This window comes from Amphiura filiformis, chromosome 6 (genome assembly GCF_039555335.1).
Source record: "Amphiura filiformis chromosome 6, Afil_fr2py, whole genome shotgun sequence".
Classification (NCBI taxonomy): domain Eukaryota; kingdom Metazoa; phylum Echinodermata; class Ophiuroidea; order Amphilepidida; family Amphiuridae; genus Amphiura; species Amphiura filiformis.
The window spans coordinates 54377578-54396439 of record NC_092633.1 but is presented as its reverse complement, the minus strand read 5'-3'; the positions used below and the strand labels follow the sequence as shown (position 1 = coordinate 54396439).

The 18862-nt window shown below is 36.6% G+C and overlaps 1 protein-coding gene across 1 annotated transcript in view; it reads left to right on the top strand.

Annotated features, from left to right (window-relative positions):
• The window catches only part of LOC140155631 (UDP-glucose:glycoprotein glucosyltransferase 1-like), a 48734-nt gene extending 30209 nt beyond the window's left edge, over nt 1-18525 (top strand). The window contains exons 20-37 of the mRNA XM_072178547.1: nt 1087-1296; nt 2444-2677; nt 3060-3196; nt 3872-4057; nt 5040-5090; nt 5678-5816; nt 6515-6673; nt 7147-7232; nt 8219-8303; nt 8634-8734; nt 11109-11234; nt 12617-12701; nt 13187-13296; nt 14295-14528; nt 15218-15332; nt 16670-16786; nt 17381-17549; nt 18232-18525. Coding sequence (XP_072034648.1) covers nt 1087-1296; nt 2444-2677; nt 3060-3196; nt 3872-4057; nt 5040-5090; nt 5678-5816; nt 6515-6673; nt 7147-7232; nt 8219-8303; nt 8634-8734; nt 11109-11234; nt 12617-12701; nt 13187-13296; nt 14295-14528; nt 15218-15332; nt 16670-16786; nt 17381-17549; nt 18232-18254 — 2367 coding nt within the window. The 3' untranslated portion in view covers nt 18255-18525. The remainder of the gene's footprint in view (nt 1-1086; nt 1297-2443; nt 2678-3059; nt 3197-3871; nt 4058-5039; nt 5091-5677; nt 5817-6514; nt 6674-7146; nt 7233-8218; nt 8304-8633; nt 8735-11108; nt 11235-12616; nt 12702-13186; nt 13297-14294; nt 14529-15217; nt 15333-16669; nt 16787-17380; nt 17550-18231) is intronic.
• Nucleotides 18526-18862: the final 337 nt, after the last annotated feature.

Genomic DNA, 18862 nt, shown 5'->3' with positions numbered 1-18862 from the left:
TTCACACTACACTTATTGATGACAATATGTTATAAGAAATTGATGAAAAGCTGCTTGTTTTGCATTTTGGATATTATGTGACTCCACACAATAGTGGGATCCACATTAAAGGGAATCTGTACCATAAACTAATCAATGGCTATATAGTTGCAGTAATAATAAAAACGACAATCAGTAAAAGTCCCAAGCTTATATACGTCCAAATAAAGGAGAAATTCTTAATTCCTTACGACGATCAGCGGTGAGTTTGCGATACATGGTGGCTGCCATATTGATACCCGATGTATTTTTTATTACGCTGTAACGGTACCCCGATTTTGAAACCAGCGAAATCCGTGCCACAAGCCTCGTCCCTCGTGAACTTTGGTGACACGGGTTTAATACTACCAAAGTTCAGATTCAACATTCGTTCAAAAGAAAACGCGACAATTTTACCCATAAAACTACAGAAGAACATAAAAAATGTATTTTAAGTAATATTTATGATCAACAATGTCTTTTGAGAACGAAAAGTAAAAACAGCACAAAAAACCAAAATTCGCTGTAGGGGTCGCGAATGCCATACAGCAACACACGCTCGCCGTCGGTCTGTGTGAAAGGTTACACTACCGCTTGTGGCAGAAAGGATTCGCAAGCAGCTATCATGGCGGCTCCCTTGAATAGCAGAAACGAAGGATTAAAAGTGCTTTTTCTTTGTTAGGAATATTCCGAAATTCATATAGAGCGTCTGGTATGTTTAATTTAGGGGTATATAACTATATTAGCCATTGATTAGTTTATGGTACAGATTTCCTTTAAACCATTTCAATGCGATCTCCTGGGATCCATCGTAGAATGTGTCTACATGGCATTCAAATCCGCAGCCGGGACATGATCACGTAGTGTGTGCTTGCGTATGCGTGTAAGGCGCTCATGATGCAATGCCGTGTGTGTGTAGGGCACTCATGATGCATTGCCTGCCTTCTACTTGCACATGATAAGATTTAAGTGGCACAACTAAATTTACATGAATAAACTTTGTGAGAATAGAAAAAATAGCAAAAATTCTAACCCTCATTGTCGTCTGCTTCTTGTTTCATTGTACAGAAATCTTCCAACGATGTCCGTGTTGGTGTAATCCACAACCCATCATCAGCTCCTAATAAAGAAGCTCATTGGCTAGCAAGGGCTGCGTACACTGTACAGGTGACTCAGACTCGTAACTTTGCCAAGAATTTTATTTCCAAGCTGCTCAAAGAATCTAATTACCAAAGCATAGTTAGTGGCAAATCGAAGGTCCAGGATTATGAAGTCAATGTAAGTGAATGAATTTTTTTCAAGTGATTAAATAATCTGTCATAAAGCTAAAGCATAACGAATTTGTTGGTTTGCCTAAAATGACAGACCTTAAAGTATACCAGACCAAATTGTAAAATTTCTACTTGCCCTTCTCTTTTCTAAATGTACACATACCGTATTGTGTCCAGTCTCTATTAAACGCCCACCCCCAAAAAAACACATGAAAATGCAATATTAGATAGTATTTAGCTATTGCGGGTATTGTCGTTGGTGCCATTGTCGGTCGAAACAGCTTTTTTATAATGGTAAAAACGTACACTATATATTAGTCCCTAATAAACGCCCACCCTTCGTGAAATGTCATGGCCCATGGGCGCTTATTAGGAACAATATGGTATGAGCTTGTTCATTATTGATGCCAAAGGGGGGGGGGAGTAGAGAATGTTTGCTACACAAATAAAATTGCTTAATGCGGACCCTGAAGATGTGAGAAAAGAAAACTATATTTCCTCCACCCAACTGTAATTTTTCAAAAGATGTTCAGTATCTTAAACGGTGAGTCAAACTGTGAATATTGGGAACAAAGCAAAAAAGAAAGTAACTTCATATTTTTCATCCCTTATATCAAACAAACATCAGACAGCCATCTTATGTTTTGGTCATCCATAAGGTCACTCATTCTGCCTAGTTTAGCTGATTTTCATTGATTAAAAGGGCATTTCGTGATCCACACCCTCATCCCCCCACTGTTTTCAAAAAAAGTTGAGATTTTTATACCACTGGAATCCTCTGGCTACATAATGTTGATGTACCAAACATTTCTTGCAGATTAGTTTGTTTAGCCAAAATATCGTCAAATTTGAATTTTGTTCTGGTATACCAGAACGAAATTACAACAGTGGCCTATGGAGCAGTGTAATGCACATAATCATGTATAACTCGCAAACGCAAAATCGGAATCAACTGAAATTTTTTTGTGGATATCAACTGAAAAATGTCATAAAAAGAGAATGCTAGGATCACAAAACGAAATCTTGCTTTAAATATATTTTTAATTTGTTTAATCATGTATTTTGTGTCATCATTTTATGTGGTAAACGAAAAGAATTGAGGGCAAAACTAGTCAAAATTATGTTTACTTATAATTTATTATCTTTCTTCATAGGGAATGAACATGGGCAAATTCAACAAACTGTTTAAAAGTGATGACATATCCATCGTAGAGTCACACCAGCTGTTTAGTGGGAGAGTACTGGGCTTATCACCTGGACAGAGAGCCATCGTCGCCAACGGTAGAATATTTGGGCCTCTTGGAGACGAGGAGAAATTTATTGGTCAGGATTTTACATTGGTTGAGAAATTGATCTTGGCTACGTCAGCTGGAGATGTAACTGAAAGGGTAAGAGCTGAAGTTGTCTTTAAAGTGACATGATACTATGTAGACGACTCTGTCAGTCAGTATCTCTGTCCAAATGCATACATGTTCATTTTACATGTGCGCTGATGCATAGACCTATGCGATAGCTAAGTAAACATGCAAATATTTGGGCCTAAAAAAATTGTTTGATTGGCGTAAAATACAAAAAAAATTTAGGATAGGTAGGTCTGATTCAAATTTTAGCGAAAAATAATGTGCCAATTTCTGCTCATTTTAATGTGGGATTTACTGACCTGGGGTATCTTGCCTTAGAAATGAAGCATAACTGCCAGAGGGGGCCTGACTAGTTTGTGTTATGAGATTTGATGTGGTGTATTTTACATGTAACTATCTAATTTGACAGGTGAAGACAACTAAGGTTGGCAAGATAGGGGACAAAGATGAGCTGACTAACCTTGTCATGAAACTGGATGCCCTAGTCGCTGCTAGTCCACGCTCTGAAAACCGCAGAGAGCTGAACCATGTGGAAGAAAAACACAGGTATTCCTTTTGAATGTAATAATTCAAAATATTGTATGTTTATGGATTACTGTAATTCATGTTTCCTATTTGTGTGGTTTATTAAATGAGCAATTCCAAGCATCATTCCGCAACGCGAAGTTTGCATATATGCAAATTAGGGTCGTTTGGAAAAGTTTCTCCCACATTAATCTTTCACTTACCCAAAATAGTTTCCATTATACTATTCACCCACCTAATTGGCTGCTGCATTAAAACAAATTCATGTGCAGGATGATGTTGCTTGGAATTGCCCAATATAGCACTTTTAGGCTTGTTAAAAAAAATGCTGAAATCTGAATTGGGTGTTCTGCTTTACTAAAACACTGATTGGGTTATTCCAGTTGAAATCCATATGCCATGTATGGAAGGCATGACCTTAATCTTCAACACAGGGGGTATAAATTTTAAATGGAGTCACCCATTTTGGTAACCCCATTTGAAATTCACACTCCCTGTGTAGGAGGTTAAGGGCATGCCTTTCGTATGGGGTGTATGAATTTCAACTATCATTGTTCCTTAAAGTTCCTTAAAGTTTGACTTAACTTTCAAATAGTGAAGTGAGTGAATAAGGACATTGTGTACATAAAATAATATTATGATCTCAATGCCAATTCTTCATTTGCTTTTAAAAAAAATAATAATTGTGTGTTACAGTGTGCTGATATTGGAACCTCGTTCACCTGAAGAACCATCTTTTGAGATTGTAGCTGTGTTGGATCCTCTCACAAGAGACTGTCAAAAATGGAGTCATATCCTGCTGGTGTTGAGTCAGAGTTTAAATGTAAAACTTAAAGTGTTCATGAATCCAAAGGATAAAGCATCAGAGATGCCACTCAAGAGGTGAGCTTAAGCATAGACATAACCACCTAGACCTATAACTGCCCATCCCTAACCATGGCAGTAGGTGAAGCCACGTATCCAAGGTGATTTTGGTCGGGTGGTCGGACGCAGAGAAATAAGCGCTCATGTCTGGAACAAAAAACGCTTATGCGTGATTGCTGCGCCGTTATCGCCAAGCGCAAATGCAACATGTTCTGTAGACGCGCACATGTCTGCTTGTTTGCGTCCTTGTCAAAATCGTTGCTAAGCAGTTGACTTCACTACGCGAACCAAAGTCATAGGTCTAGGTACTTGTTTGTCTGGGAGCTTAAGAGTGAATGTTAGTCAAAAGTTTTTATTGTAAAACTGAGTCTTCATGAATCAAAGGGATAAACTCTTTGTATTTAAATAATAGAGCTGAGTCAATAATAGAGCTGAGTCAGAGTTAGTAAAACTGAGAGTCGTCATGCATCTCAAGGGATAATGTGTCAGTAGTGTTAAGTGATCAGTAGTGATAGTTTAGAATGTAGATGTCTAACTCAAAGTCTTCATGAATCCAAAGCATAGATCATCAGATATGCCCCTCAACTTTAATATGATGAGTTTGAGTTTTAATGTGAAACTCAGAGATTGTCAGAAATGCCGCTCAAGAGTTAAGAGTTAAATCATTGAGTTTAATTTATTAGAGTTAAATCATAGGTAAGAAGTAAAATTCAAAGTCATCATGAGTCAAAGGGATAAAGTCTCAAAAATGCCACTCAAGAGGTGGGAGTTATAAATTGTTGAATTTAACCTCACCTTCATTGGTGTTAAGTTGGAGTTCAGCTGAAAAATTGTCATTGTTTTTTATTTGTTTTAACATTAGCTTCATAAAACATTGTGCTCCCATTGTAATGAAAAACTAGTTTTTACAGAAGTTTACCAAGCTTAACAAATACTGCAATTGTTTAAGTTATGAATTAAGATAGGAAATATAAAATTGTTTGATTTATTTTGCCTGCAGCTTCTACCGGTATGTGTTTGAACCTGAGATGACTTTCCGTGTTGACAGCAGGTTGGTAAACAATTATTTATTTATTTATTTTATTTATTTATAACATTCGGCCGAAGCCAGGCTAATCCCAATAGTGCTCAAAGGGCTACTAAATTTAAGGGACGCCATCCGGATATGATGGGACAGGGATATGGGAAGAGGTCCGATTTTAGATGCAGGAGGAAAACCGGAGCACCCGGAGAAAAACCTGCGAGGACGAGCATGGATCGGCAACCAAACTCACATGTGGCGCCACGGGAATTGAACCCGGGCCACAGTGGTGAGAAGCGAGTGAGAAGACCACTACACTAACCCGCCCTCCCTAATTATATTACCCATTTCACTTTCAACAAGTAATATGCAATTGTTAACATCGTACTGGCTGGGAAATCATAACTCGAATGCTACTCGCAACATCAAAATCTTCTCTAATCCTAAACCTAGTCCTAACCATATCCTATCCCTACCCTAGAACCAAACTCTAATCCTAATCATTTTGGGTGATCAATGATAAATCTTGCTGTGTAACATCACTTTTAAGTGAATAATCAGTAATCAGTACATGTTAAAACATGTACTGATTATTGTGTTTGTTTTCCCATTTCTAGTTCTACAGCAGGTCCATCAGCCAAATTCTATGACATGCCACCTGATACTCTATTGACAATGAACCTGCTTACACCCGAGAGTTGGCTGGTAGAAGCAGTCAGATCCATATATGACTTGGATAACATCAAACTTGTAGATGTAAGTAGTAATCAAATATTTTATAGCATCACTGATCATATATATTTTTTTTTTTTTTTTTAAACTTATTCTCACAAGCAAATAGAAAACTCATTCAGAATTTTTTGTGACTCGTCTTAGTTTGCTTCTTCAGCTGAAGTGACTGCTGGTTCACATGATCGATCATGTGATATTGATCCATGTGACTCCAGATGCCTTTGTGTATGTATATGTTGCTGTTAGTGTTATTTTTCATAAAATTTATTTCAAACATGACACAATCTGATTGAATCCCGCCAAAGGTAACAATTGTGAGAATGAGATAAAGGCAAAAATAAAAGGTCCTAAAAACAATAAAATACATAAAAAATTGCATTATAAAAACACACAACTTTGAAGCTAAATATGGAGAGATGTAAGGAATTCAGCAATTTGATGATAATAATAAATAGAGCTGTTCCAGTTGAAATCCACACGCCCCTGGGAGAAGACTTTACATTATTCTTACACACAGGGGGTGTAGATTTCAAATGGGGTCATACATTCAGGTAACCCCATTTGAAATCTACACTCCCTATGTGGAAGATTAAGGTCAGGACTTCCATAGAGGGTGTATGGATTTCAATTTGAATAGGCTATTAATTTTCAAAGTTGCCTCCTTTGGCTTGATTGGATTAGATATGTCATAAGTAATATTTCCAACATTATATATGATTCAGGTTGAGACTGGTATTCAAGCCGAGTATGAGCTAGAAAATCTGCTGTTGGAAGGTCACTGCTTTGAACTGCCCTCAGGATCTCCACCTCGAGGACTACAATTCACATTGGGTACTCAGAATCAACCTGTCATGGTGGACACTATCGTCATGGCAAATTTGGTAAGATCTCATATTTTATCAAATATTGATTAAGAGTTATTTGGTACTCAAGGTTAATATCATAGTGTGATCGTAATTTATTCTTTCTCTCAAATCGGCCAAGGAACTGAAGGAAGAATAATATACTTAATGCTTGTTGTTAGAGAAGCAGAAAAATATGATCTGGGCCCTTCCACCTATAATATGATATTATATAACAATGACAAATAAAAAATATTTTGTTCCACACTAATCATGCTAACAACTCTGCCAGTGTGACTGTTGTCATGTCCACGATGTGCCAGTACAAGGGAAAAGGTTGCTATACCTTCAAAATATCTTAAAATTTTGCAAGTTAATTGTTTGCCAATTATTTAAAAATTGGTTTTGTCAAGTATAACACATAACTTGCATTCTTATTATGAACACAACCTTTGCTAATACTTTGAGTGAAATATAGTTTTCATAGTATTTTCCTGTATTTTTGTGCACAGGGTTACTTTCAATTGAAGGCTACACCTGGTGCTATGCTATTGAGATTGCGACAAGGCAGATCAGCAGATATATATGACATATCTAGGTAACTATTAACACTTGTTAAACTTCCACAAAATTCTCACTGAAACTGTGTCTTTATACTTCATTTGTAGTTTATTATCAATTTTCACAGATGAATTCATGTAGAGTATTGTTTATTGTAGAGTTTGTGAAAATGAAAGATGATTTTATTTATGGTTATATTATAAAAGCAGTAGCTACGAGCATAGCATTTTTGGTGACATTTTAATTCCAATATATGGAATAGAAGTCACTAGCATCAACTTGTTACCAGTCAACTTGAAAGCAATACATAAATGAATCAGCAGCAGTGTTTGCACAGTCACTGCTAGAATTGGGCTATTCCAGTTTTTATCCATACACCCCCTATGGAACACATGACCTTAATCTCCTACACAGGAAGTGTGAATTTCAAATGGGGTTACCTGAATGGGTGGCTTATTTGAAATCTACATCCCCTCTGTGGGAGATTAAGGTCATGTCTTCCATAGGGTGTGTGGATTTTAACAGGAATAGCCCATTCACTGCAGTTGCTAGTATGATACATGCTAAGCATGTCTTACAATCCCAAAGATATTATACTCAAATCTTACTGACTCAAAATTGCACCATATGTAATGTAGCACTATGGTAAATCCACCATTTTGGTTTGTCACTTATCGAAATTTGCCAAGTCCATTAACCTTATCCGAACCAAAAGCTCACTTTACAAAGCATCTGCAAGTGCAGGTATCCCACATGGTGCGATATCATCATCATGCGAACGCACATATGGGCATGGAAAGCTTGGTCGGCCAAGGTAGACCCCCGTGGTAAGCAAGCCCTGTGTGCCAAACAGCCCCTGGTTCAGTTGGGTAAAGTAGCCTCCATGAGCAAAACACAAACATTGTTGAGTCGGTATTCTTTGATTGTACCTCATTGAATAACCCCCATAGATTGACACAGCTGTTTCCTGTACCTGTCTCTTCTATTTGCTCTACGATTTGTATTGAACTGTTTTGTTTGCAGTCATGATGGAACAGATTCATCTGCTAATAGTGAAGATATCATTGTCATCATGGATAGCTTCAAAGCAAAGATTGTCAAAGTCAAGGTAAGGATGAACTATCCAAGCCTATGGTTGATCTTAACTTTAGGTCTAGCCATAGGCCATAACCATAACCGTTACCTTGCTTTTAACCGTTACCTTGCCTGACTCTGTGTATTTTTGCAGAGCGGCGCCTGACTTTGTGTGGCCGCAGCGGCGGTGGCTCGGCACCCCCCGTATTGAAAATTCCTGGATCCGCCCCTGAAATCAATGAAGGTCTACACAATGTATATTACATAGCTAAAGAAAATTAAGTAATCGTGTAAACTGTCTAAGTAAATTATATTAGGGGTTAAAGAAGGGAATATAGCCTAATTGTATTATATGTTATGACAGGTCAATAAGAAGCCAGGTAAAGAAGAAGAAGGTTTACTGTCTGAGCCAGATGAAGCTGTCCCTAAGGCTGGAGGTGGTGGTATATGGGACTCAATATCAAGGTAAGCAAATAGAGCCCTCCCTCCCTGTGGGAAAAATTTTCTCCTTACTTGGCTCTGCACAGTCTGCAGTTGCCCTGGAGCTATCCAGGCCCAACTTGAACATTTACTTGTGCCTGAATGCTTAAAGTCTTAAACCCCATTCTTCCACTGTGGTCAGTAGAATGTTATTCAAAATTTTGTAGTAAAGGTGATTCTCGTAAAATTTACCAATGGTGTCAAAAATTATTATAAATCAGGTAACATTGTAAATTTGAAGGTAGACCTCAGTCGGGGATAAGCGCTCAATTTGGCGATCGACATGATCGCTGAATAGAGCTACATGATTCCGACATTGGCGAATTTGGCGACATTCCGTATTATAAGTTGAAAGTGTGTAAATTGATGTGCGAAGTTGCCCGAAATACTTTCCAAGGTGTGCATCGCCATTTGCAATGTTTTTGCTGTAACTGTTCATGCGCATAGAGCGTCATGCCCTTATGAGGGCCAACCGCTTCACATTCTAAATTCATCCGCAGCATGTGCATCTCGTTGAGCAATTTCTTTCAGAAATATTACTGTTTTTTATCCTTTTGCATCCGAAAGATAAGGCTAAATTTACCCACATATCCATGCAAATTGTATTTATCAGTTATTTCCGGACCTATTTTCAGATGGTGACTTTGGGGAATCCCCTCAAAGCTGACGAAAGTGAAGATTTCTGGTGACTTGCGCATTTCAAAATACGATTTCTTTCACAAATTTCCTCCAAATTTAGTCTCATGCTGCAGGAGAATTCCTCGATAGATATTTTTTGGCCCGGTGAGGTTTTAGATATTTATATCAAAAGTAAATTGGCAAAGAAATATTTTGTGAAGAACGTAATGCTTTTGTGAAGTGGGAGCTAAACCTGTATATCGCCGTATACAACGATACATTGTCGCCCTGTTTGGCGAGGTCGCCGCTTTGAGTGAGTCGCCCTATCAAGCGCTTATCCCCGACTGACCTGCATTGTACAGTAGTTTTGCATAATTACATAAAATTCTGCCCAACTTGACTATCAGTTGCATTCACCTCTATTCATTTTCATCCATTTTCATTCTTTTTATTAACAATTTGTTGAATTAAATCTAATACTGGAACTTATTTGCTCTTTTTTTTTGCATCTTGTTACATTGCATCTGTTCACCATCAGACCTGGTCATGTGATATTTCATACATCATTCTTTCCATTATTCATTAACAACATTACATTATTTTGTTATCTTTCTTTCAATGTTTTTGGTATGAAATTTGAGTTTTTTTATCTTTTCTGTCGATCACATAAATATTAAACCCAAAGGCCTGTATGCACAAAAGAGTTAGACCAGGTCTAAAGTTAGACCTGGTCTAAGTGGAAGTCCAGGGAAGTGACATTTTTTTATTTTGTATTATTTTTGAACATATCATTGAAATCATTAGAATTTGTTAGCTACTCTAGGAAGGAGCAAAGAACCATTCCTGATGGAACTAAATTCCACTTAGACTGGGTCTAACTCTTTTGTGCATACGGACCAAAGAGTTGCAACTCATAATTGCAACATGCAAAATGCTATGGTAAATCCTCTATATTGGTTTTCCACACAAGAGTCCAAAATCTAACGATAATCTGCATCTTTGAGCTTGAGTATTACAAAGATTTATGCATGTAACACTTAGCGCACATGCAAAAATGCACATTTTGAAATCAAATTTGCTGGGTGCATGGCATAAAATAATCCATAGATCTGTACACTGTTTTGCCCTCCATGAGTGACATACAGACATGGTGGAATCCGTACTCTTTGGGTCTTTGGTCCATCACTAGATATTTTCTCTCTAGGTGTGTAAATGATTAAAACAAGGATTATCTCTTCCTACTCCCATTTATTATGGTGTCCACAAAAGAATCATGCACAAAATTCTCCTCCACATCCACATAAGTCTTCACAATATCACTCCAATCGATCTTGCTTCATCACTAACTTTGCATCATTCCACTAGGAAGGTTTACATTCTGATACTACACGTCTTGTTGAGCAGCACAACATTTGTCCAAAGTCACTTTCTCTGGGCACACTGAAAAAACTTCCTCAATTGTCGCATTAACACTTATGGACAATCTTCCAATCTCCATCAAGTCTAGCACCTCTCCAGCAGTTTTCAAAGCATCTCTTAAAGCTCAGTTGTTGCCAAACTAATTTATTTTGGTTTCATTATTCCTTCTTGTTTATGTGCTTTTGCATCCCCGCAGTGGTCTGGATGAAAAAGCGAGTTCTAAAACTGTATTATATGTATGTATCTGTTGGCTTTTCTGTCTCATTCTTTTTTACTAACCAACACATTGACACCACCAATTGCGCATTTCTGACCATACCAGTTCCATTTCTAGTTTGACTGGTGGCAGCGGTGCAAGCAAGAAGCAGAAAGAGCCCAGCTCAGAAGGAGAGGAAACATTGAATATATTCTCTATTGCATCTGGACATTTATACGAAAGATTTCTCAGGTATGTGTACTTCATGTAATGAACCAAGATGAATAAGTAAATTGTGTTTTAAAAGGGCATTTCGTGATCCTCAGCATCATCCCCCCCACTTTTCTCAAAAAAAGTTGAGATTTTTATATCACTGGAAACCTCAGGCTACATAATGTTTATGTTCAAAATATTTCTTGCAGATTAATTCGTTTACCAAAGATATCGTTAAATTTGAATTTCGTTCTGGTATACCAGAATGAAATTACAACACATTGTCTATGGAGTAGTGCTTTACACATAAACATGCATAACTCGCAAACGCAAAATCGGAATCAACTGAAATTTTGGGAATAAGCTTTTTTCGTGCATATCTGCTGAAAAATGTCATAAAAAGAAGATGCCAGGATCACAAAATACTCCTTTAATTAAAGAATAAATGTTACAGTTTTGTGTCTCTGTCATATACAGGGTGTCCCAAAAATCTCTTAACCATCTTTCACAAGTATTTTCGTAAGGAGAATACAAATACATATGTGACCAGCTCCAACAAAACCCGGAACAATTCGCCAGACATGTTTTTGAGTTACAGGCCTTTAAAAATGACATTCCCATAAAAAAATGAAATTTTGGAATTCTTAATTTCATGGTATGTGACTGTGTGACTAAGAGGACTTATTAAAAAGAGGTTTATTTAATAAATAAATAACAGTTGAACTATGATAATCTTTATTCAAACCTGTGTAAGGCAGGAAAGCCCATTACTCAGAATAGCAATTTGGCAAAAATATCAAGGTATCATTTGCAAAATTATCCATATCTTGAAAAGTATTGATGCTATTCATATAATTTTGGTATCATTTTAAAGCTTATTGTTTAGTGCTTACATTTTTATTCAAATCATGAAATGTCAAAAATGTGACTTGTTCCTGGTTTTGCCGGAGCGGGTCACATATTTGAAAAGGGCAACATTGTACAATTATTTTGATGCCAAACTTGACATAATTTTCTTTTTCATTCAAAGCATTAAAACCATTTCCAAACCACCCAAATATTTGATATTTCATTGTTGGCTAGTCAAATTATGAAATGACTCCCCACTAATTACAACAGAAGCCATTTTATATGCATCCATCACCCAAACTCATACAAAAAATCCAAGAGGTGGAAAGCGCCTAATTTGCATAAATCCAAAATGGTTACTTATGCAGGGGTGAAATTTCAAAATTGGTAAATCTTGTTAAAATCCATATCAGTGTAGGCCTATTGCTCTGGTCATAAGGATTCAGAAAAGTCATAGTTTTATCTGTAAAAAACATGTATTTCTACTTGGAGGGAGACAGTCGAGCGACAGGCTGGTCAATTGTATACATGTAGTGAAATTCATATTTCCCTCTCTTTTAACTATCATACAGAATCATGATGTTGAGTGTCCTAAAAAATACGAAATCTCCTGTCAAGTTTTGGTTTGTAAAGAACTTCTTGTCACCAACATTTAAAGTGAGTATACAATTTGTTGTTCTGCTTATTAATTTGTTTGATGTATAAGATGTGTACATTCCACATATGGAATTAAATGGAATTATTTAGGGCCTAATTATGTATCAATAAAGTTACTCTTACAGATAATTAATTTCTGTGCATATTTGAAGCTATTTGCACTTGAAATGGAAGAGGCTATAAATTGAGCCTAAAATTCACAGGCGGCTTTAAAAATCTGAAATTTGTGTGCAAATTTTCAAAATTTTATTCAAAACATTTTATTTAAATCAATCCACTTTGGCCAAAAAACTGCTATTTTTAATTTCGGGCAACTATAAATACAAAATCTGGGTTGATCGGGCCCATAGAACAGGGTGGGTGGTTTTGGTGGGTTTTTTTCCTGTTTTTTTTTTTCAGTCGTTAAAACCAAAAGTGGTTTTGAAACGATTTAAACATATTCTTTAAAGTATTCTACTTGTGCGACTTTTGTTTAATTTCTGTAGGATTTTATTCCACACATGGCAGAAGAATATGGATTTGAGTATGAGCTAGTACAATATAAATGGCCACGCTGGCTACATCAACAGACAGAGAAACAAAGAATGATTTGGGGGTAGGTATATTAGAGTATATAGATTAGAGTACGAACTAGTACAATATAAATGGCCACGCTGGCTACATCAACAGACAGAGAAACAAAGAATGATTTGGGGGTAGGTATACTAGAATATATACCGTATTGTCTCTATTAGACGCTCCCCCTCTGATAAATGCCCCCTCATATATTTAGCATTTTCATCATATAAATAGCATTGCAACCCGAAATAAGTACAGGAAGTACAACTAGAGGTCACCTGGCTATATTTCGTCATTTCCAGATATATGTATAAGCTTACGTATGGAGTTTGCCTATGTTTTATTGTTGAAAATTCGCCTCTAATAAACGTCACCCCTTAAGAAAAATGCAACGCCCCAGGGGCATTTATTACAGAAAATACGGTAGATTTGAGTATGAACTAGTACGATATAATGGCCAAGCTGGCTACATACAAAAAACAGTATGTCTCCAAGCTTGTAAAGATTTTACAATTCTAGGCACAATGCATTGCAGAATTTTCCCCTTTTTTCCCCCTGGACTCAAAAGCAATCAAAATAAGCTTGAGATAATTGACACTTTCAAAACTTACATCTTTTTACAAATAATGATATATTTTCACTAACTTAAAGTGTTAATAACACAATTCTTACACTGTTTTTTAAACATATTTACCTATGTTATTATTATTTTTTGAATAATGGCAAATGCGCACTGCCAAACAAATGCATACGGCTTCGAGACATACTTCTTTTTCCCCTTAAACAAACCTTTGTGAACATGCCCAGAATTTAATTTCACTGAACGCAAATTCTACAAAAACAACAAATTTGTGTCCATTTGCTAAACAAAAGCTGTCTCAAGTCTGCCCCTAATGTGTGATCTTCTGTCAGGCAAGTTGATCTATTTCACAGTAATGTTACATGTATTTTTATAATTCTGCACATGAGCATATTAAATGTAATCAAAAACTTGTTGATAACATGTTCATAAATAATATTTATTTCATTTTGCAGGTACAAAATTTTATTCTTAGATGTACTGTTTCCGCTAGATGTAAAAAAGATCATATTTGTTGATGCTGATCAAATTGTACGGGCAGACCTACAGGAACTGGCAGATTTAGATCTAAACGGCGCCCCCTATGGGTATACACCTTTCTGTGAAAGTCGCAGAGAAATGGATGGTTTTAGATTTTGGAAGTCCGGGTATTGGGCTAGTCATCTTGCCGGAAGAAAGTATCATATTAGGTAAGATAAAGTTGAGCTTCTTGCTCCTGTTGTGTGGGTAGTCTTATCACTAAAGGCCTGTGGAGCCAATTATGGGTTTAAAAATGACCTTATGGAGATCATTTTCCTTGTGGACACAAAACAATGTTCCATAAGGAAAAATGTTCCAAAATTACTGTAAATTGATTGTCCCAATAAAGTAATACTTTGGACCTGCATACAGTCTGCACCTGCATAGCTGTTAACATTGTGTCTGATTTGCACTACAAAGCATGTGTGGTAGTGTGTATGTGTGGTGGAGTGTGTTTATAAATGCCGTCCGGACAAGAACGGTGGCCATCCACATTTCCTAAACTGTGTTTATAAATGTAAAACACCATTAGAAAGTGTTAAAGCTATTGATCGCAGTTGTCAGTCCGCACCTGTATAGTAAAACGTAATCACATCCAGGGCAAGGCTCTAACATCTGTGCCCATGGTTGATAGTAAATACTCTTATATTTTGTTTTCCTCATTTGCCAGTGGTTACACATAGGAGTATTTGGTACTTGAGTCTTTGTATATTTTTTTCTGTTATGCAACAAAAAAAAATCTGTTCTACGGACGGGCGGACCTTTCAAGTAGGGTCGGTCGGTCAGGCTTGATGGATCAACATAGCAACATGTCAAACACATAACTTTAATAAATTATCATGTGCATCTTGTTTTTCAGTGCATTGTATGTTGTAGATCTTCTTAAATTCCGCAAAATAGCAGCTGGTGACAGGTTGCGAGGCCAGTACCAAGCATTAAGTCAAGATCCAAATAGTTTAGCTAATTTAGATCAGGTAAGAAGAGCAGACTATAGTTTGTCTAGTATAAGTTGGAACATGACCCCATCCATTAACCTTTGTTAACTTGTGCACTCTGTCCAAACTCATATTCTCTAAATGGACTCTAACAACTGAAGTATAATCTACCATAAGTTGGCAACATGACCTTTGTTCCATTTGTGAAAGATCCATACATTTTGGTGTAGGTAGTGTTCCAACTTTTACTGAACTGACTTTAGTCTGATTTGAATTAGTTTTACATGCCATGTTTTAGGTTCTTTGAAATGTAATTGACATGTTAAAAGTGGCATCTTGAGTCAATATCAAGTTATATGTTGTCATCTTCATGAGTTGAAATAAGTATAAATACAACACTCTTTCTTCATACATGCAAAGAAAGAATTAAACAAATGTGACCAAACAGATGTGATGTAGACAGAATCATGGAAAACTTAGTTATACTTTGATCAGCTCGTAATCGGCGGGAATTGTTAGGCTTTTACCACTACATCGAAAAGTAGACCCACGTTAAGAGTGATATAGTTCACCTGTCTGGTCTATATTGTGCATGTTAAATAAAGCAGACAAAGTATAGGTCTTCAATTTATAATTTGTGATGCCTCTGACGAGATGTCGCAAGGCAATTCTCAAAATAAAATATATTGATATTAATCCGCGATGTTGTAAGGCGCTGATCAAACTGTAGAGAATGACTGGCCAGTGAAGTTGTTTATTCAAGTACATGAATAGAATTTTAAAGCGATCATTTTGTGTGTCCTTTGTGAAACACAATAAGCTTTATGCTTGTTAGTTGAGTGTTAGATTAAAAAAAAATACTGCTGTTCTTACATGTATGTGTATATTCCCTTGGACACGATATGTAGATTTGGAAGCAACAAGTGTTTTCCACAAGCATTTCATAAATGTATGATGTTGTAAACTATGCATGAGTTGACAAATTAACCAATCACGCTGCGCAATATTGTTAAAAAACAGAAGTATGCACATTTATTGACACAACACTTGACACGTACAACCGTGTTTGAGAATTAAATATACAAAACTACCTACCTAACAGGCATGCATTTCTACAGTTATGATCCTTAGCAATGAGTCTTCTAATCTCCAGTTCATTTCAAGTCTTGTGAGGTCCTTCCTTATTTGTTCCTTCCATTTAATCCTTGGGCTACCTGGTCTACATCTGCCATGAGTTGGGATTCCATTTGTAGAGTCATTTTGATGTGTGATTTCTCTATCTGTTGAAGGTGTTCAAACCATTGAAGCCATTTCTTCCTAATTATGTTTGTGAGTTTTGTTTCTTACAATGTTGTATGTTTCCTATTACATTTCAGGATCTACCTAACAATATGATTCACCAAGTTAGCATTAAGTCTCTACCACAGGAGTGGCTATGGTGTGAAACATGGTGCAGTGATGGAGAGAAACGCTCTGCTAAAACAATAGATCTGGTATGTGTAAGAGATGTAAATTAATGCCATTTATTGCATTTGCCAAAAGAATGGAACAGGTGTGTAGAAGATATTCATATTGTTGCCAAATATTTGTCAAGATCAAAATAAGTTGAGAACCTTGAGCCCCTATTTATATTCAAATTCATCAGATAGAAGGTGAAATTGTATGATTTGCAGGGTAAAAATCAGATGGCATTTAGTGTGCTATGCAAAATTCTACAGGCCCCAGCACACTTATTGCTAATTATATACATCACGTATTTGTCATTAATATGTAGTAGTTGTAAAGAGGGTATTGAATACATTAGAATAAACTGAACTGTGAGAAAAGGTTAGACATTGACCCTGTCTGGGACAACCTCCTGACCCCACCGGAACCAAGGGGGCGGCACAACATCTTCCTGTTTGATGTCATCAACATCTGTGATGTCATCGGAGGTGTCCTAGTATTACATCACTAGCAACAACAATCTTCAGAGCAATAACATCCGCTGAAGAGGCCAGTTGACCCGTTGAACGCGCTCCGGTGAGTACCAAATTTGAGTAGCGTATAAATTTTGCTTTCTATTTTTGTTTTTCTTGTTTTTGCAGTGTAACAATCCACTAACGAAGGAACCCAAATTAACAGCAGCAGTAAGGATAGTGTCAGAATGGGGAGATTATGATAATGAAGTTAAACGATTACAAGAAAAACTTTATAAAGAAAGAAATCAAGGGGAAGAAGAGGAGGTACAAGAGGAAGAAGCTAGTCCTAAAAAAGGTGAGCTTATAACAAGAGGTTTTTTCCTGTAGGGCGAACACGTTTTATATTGGGAGCAATTTTATTACTATTCATGTTTTAAATATCATTATTTTTCTAAGAAGCATAAATGTAATACAAATATTTATATTATTATATTAATCAATCTAGGGCTTTCGTAAAGGTTATGTTTTTCACATTTTTTTCAATTGACTTGATAATAATTATTTGGGACTTGAAGCATAATTTACCATGAATCTTGACAGGAAAGTAAGCCAATAATTACATCTTTGTTTGTATAGCACCTAAAGGAAGCAGACATTTTGTTTTTTTGAAGAGATTTTTAGTGTCACAATCTTTACGACAATCATGCAAACTCTGACAAAGAAAATAAGCCATTTATTTTGCTAAATTAATATTTGTGATTTAATTTAACATTCTGTTTAATTGGGTACAACATGCTGAAATGTTCATCAACATTAGTAGTACAGATTCTGAGATAAACTCTGTGGCCAAAACTCAAAATAAGTCTTCCCACAAATGATGCATGATTGTGCCTGATGACATATTTTGAGGCAAAATCAGTCACTGGGGTGAGGGTAAAAAATGCCATTGATGAGATAGAAATCTGCACATCTTTATTTGCACCATTGCACGTCTTCTAATCCAAATGTGTTGTTTGTCTCTATTTCTCATATTTCAGATGATGACCACACAGAGTTATGATGAAGGCTTACTGTTTAGTTTGATATCATTATTGTTGCAAAATGTAAGTTATAAACATTGGGTGTGTATCAGCCATCAGTATTGTTAGCATTTCTGATGTCTGTTGGAAACAAGAATAGCTGCTGTGATCATCAAAGGCTGCCCTATGTCAGCTGAACCTTTGTACTGTAATAGCACTGTTATTATTGGATACACAGCAGTTATATGTCAGGGGTGCGTGTGCAATTGCCTTCAATCTAGGACACACACACACACACACGCTCCACATTCCAACCATGGACCACTCAACAATGGGGGAACCGTCCTCGGATTTGTGGAGGTCTGCAAGTGACTGCAAATGCATGTTTAACATTTTTGCGAAATATGTCCTCTATCGTTATATTAGAAAAACATCCGCAGTTACTAGGTTAAATTCCATAACCACAAAAATACACACAAAAAATGGCAGAAAACATTCTCTGTATGTCGATTGAGTATGGATTTGGACATCCACGTTTGCATAGTCCTAAACAGTGTCCACGTTTGGAGGCGATTGCATGTAGGGGTGATCTTGTTTGTTGAAAAGGGTAGACCAGTACTGTGCACTCCGTGACTCAGAGGGGAACATA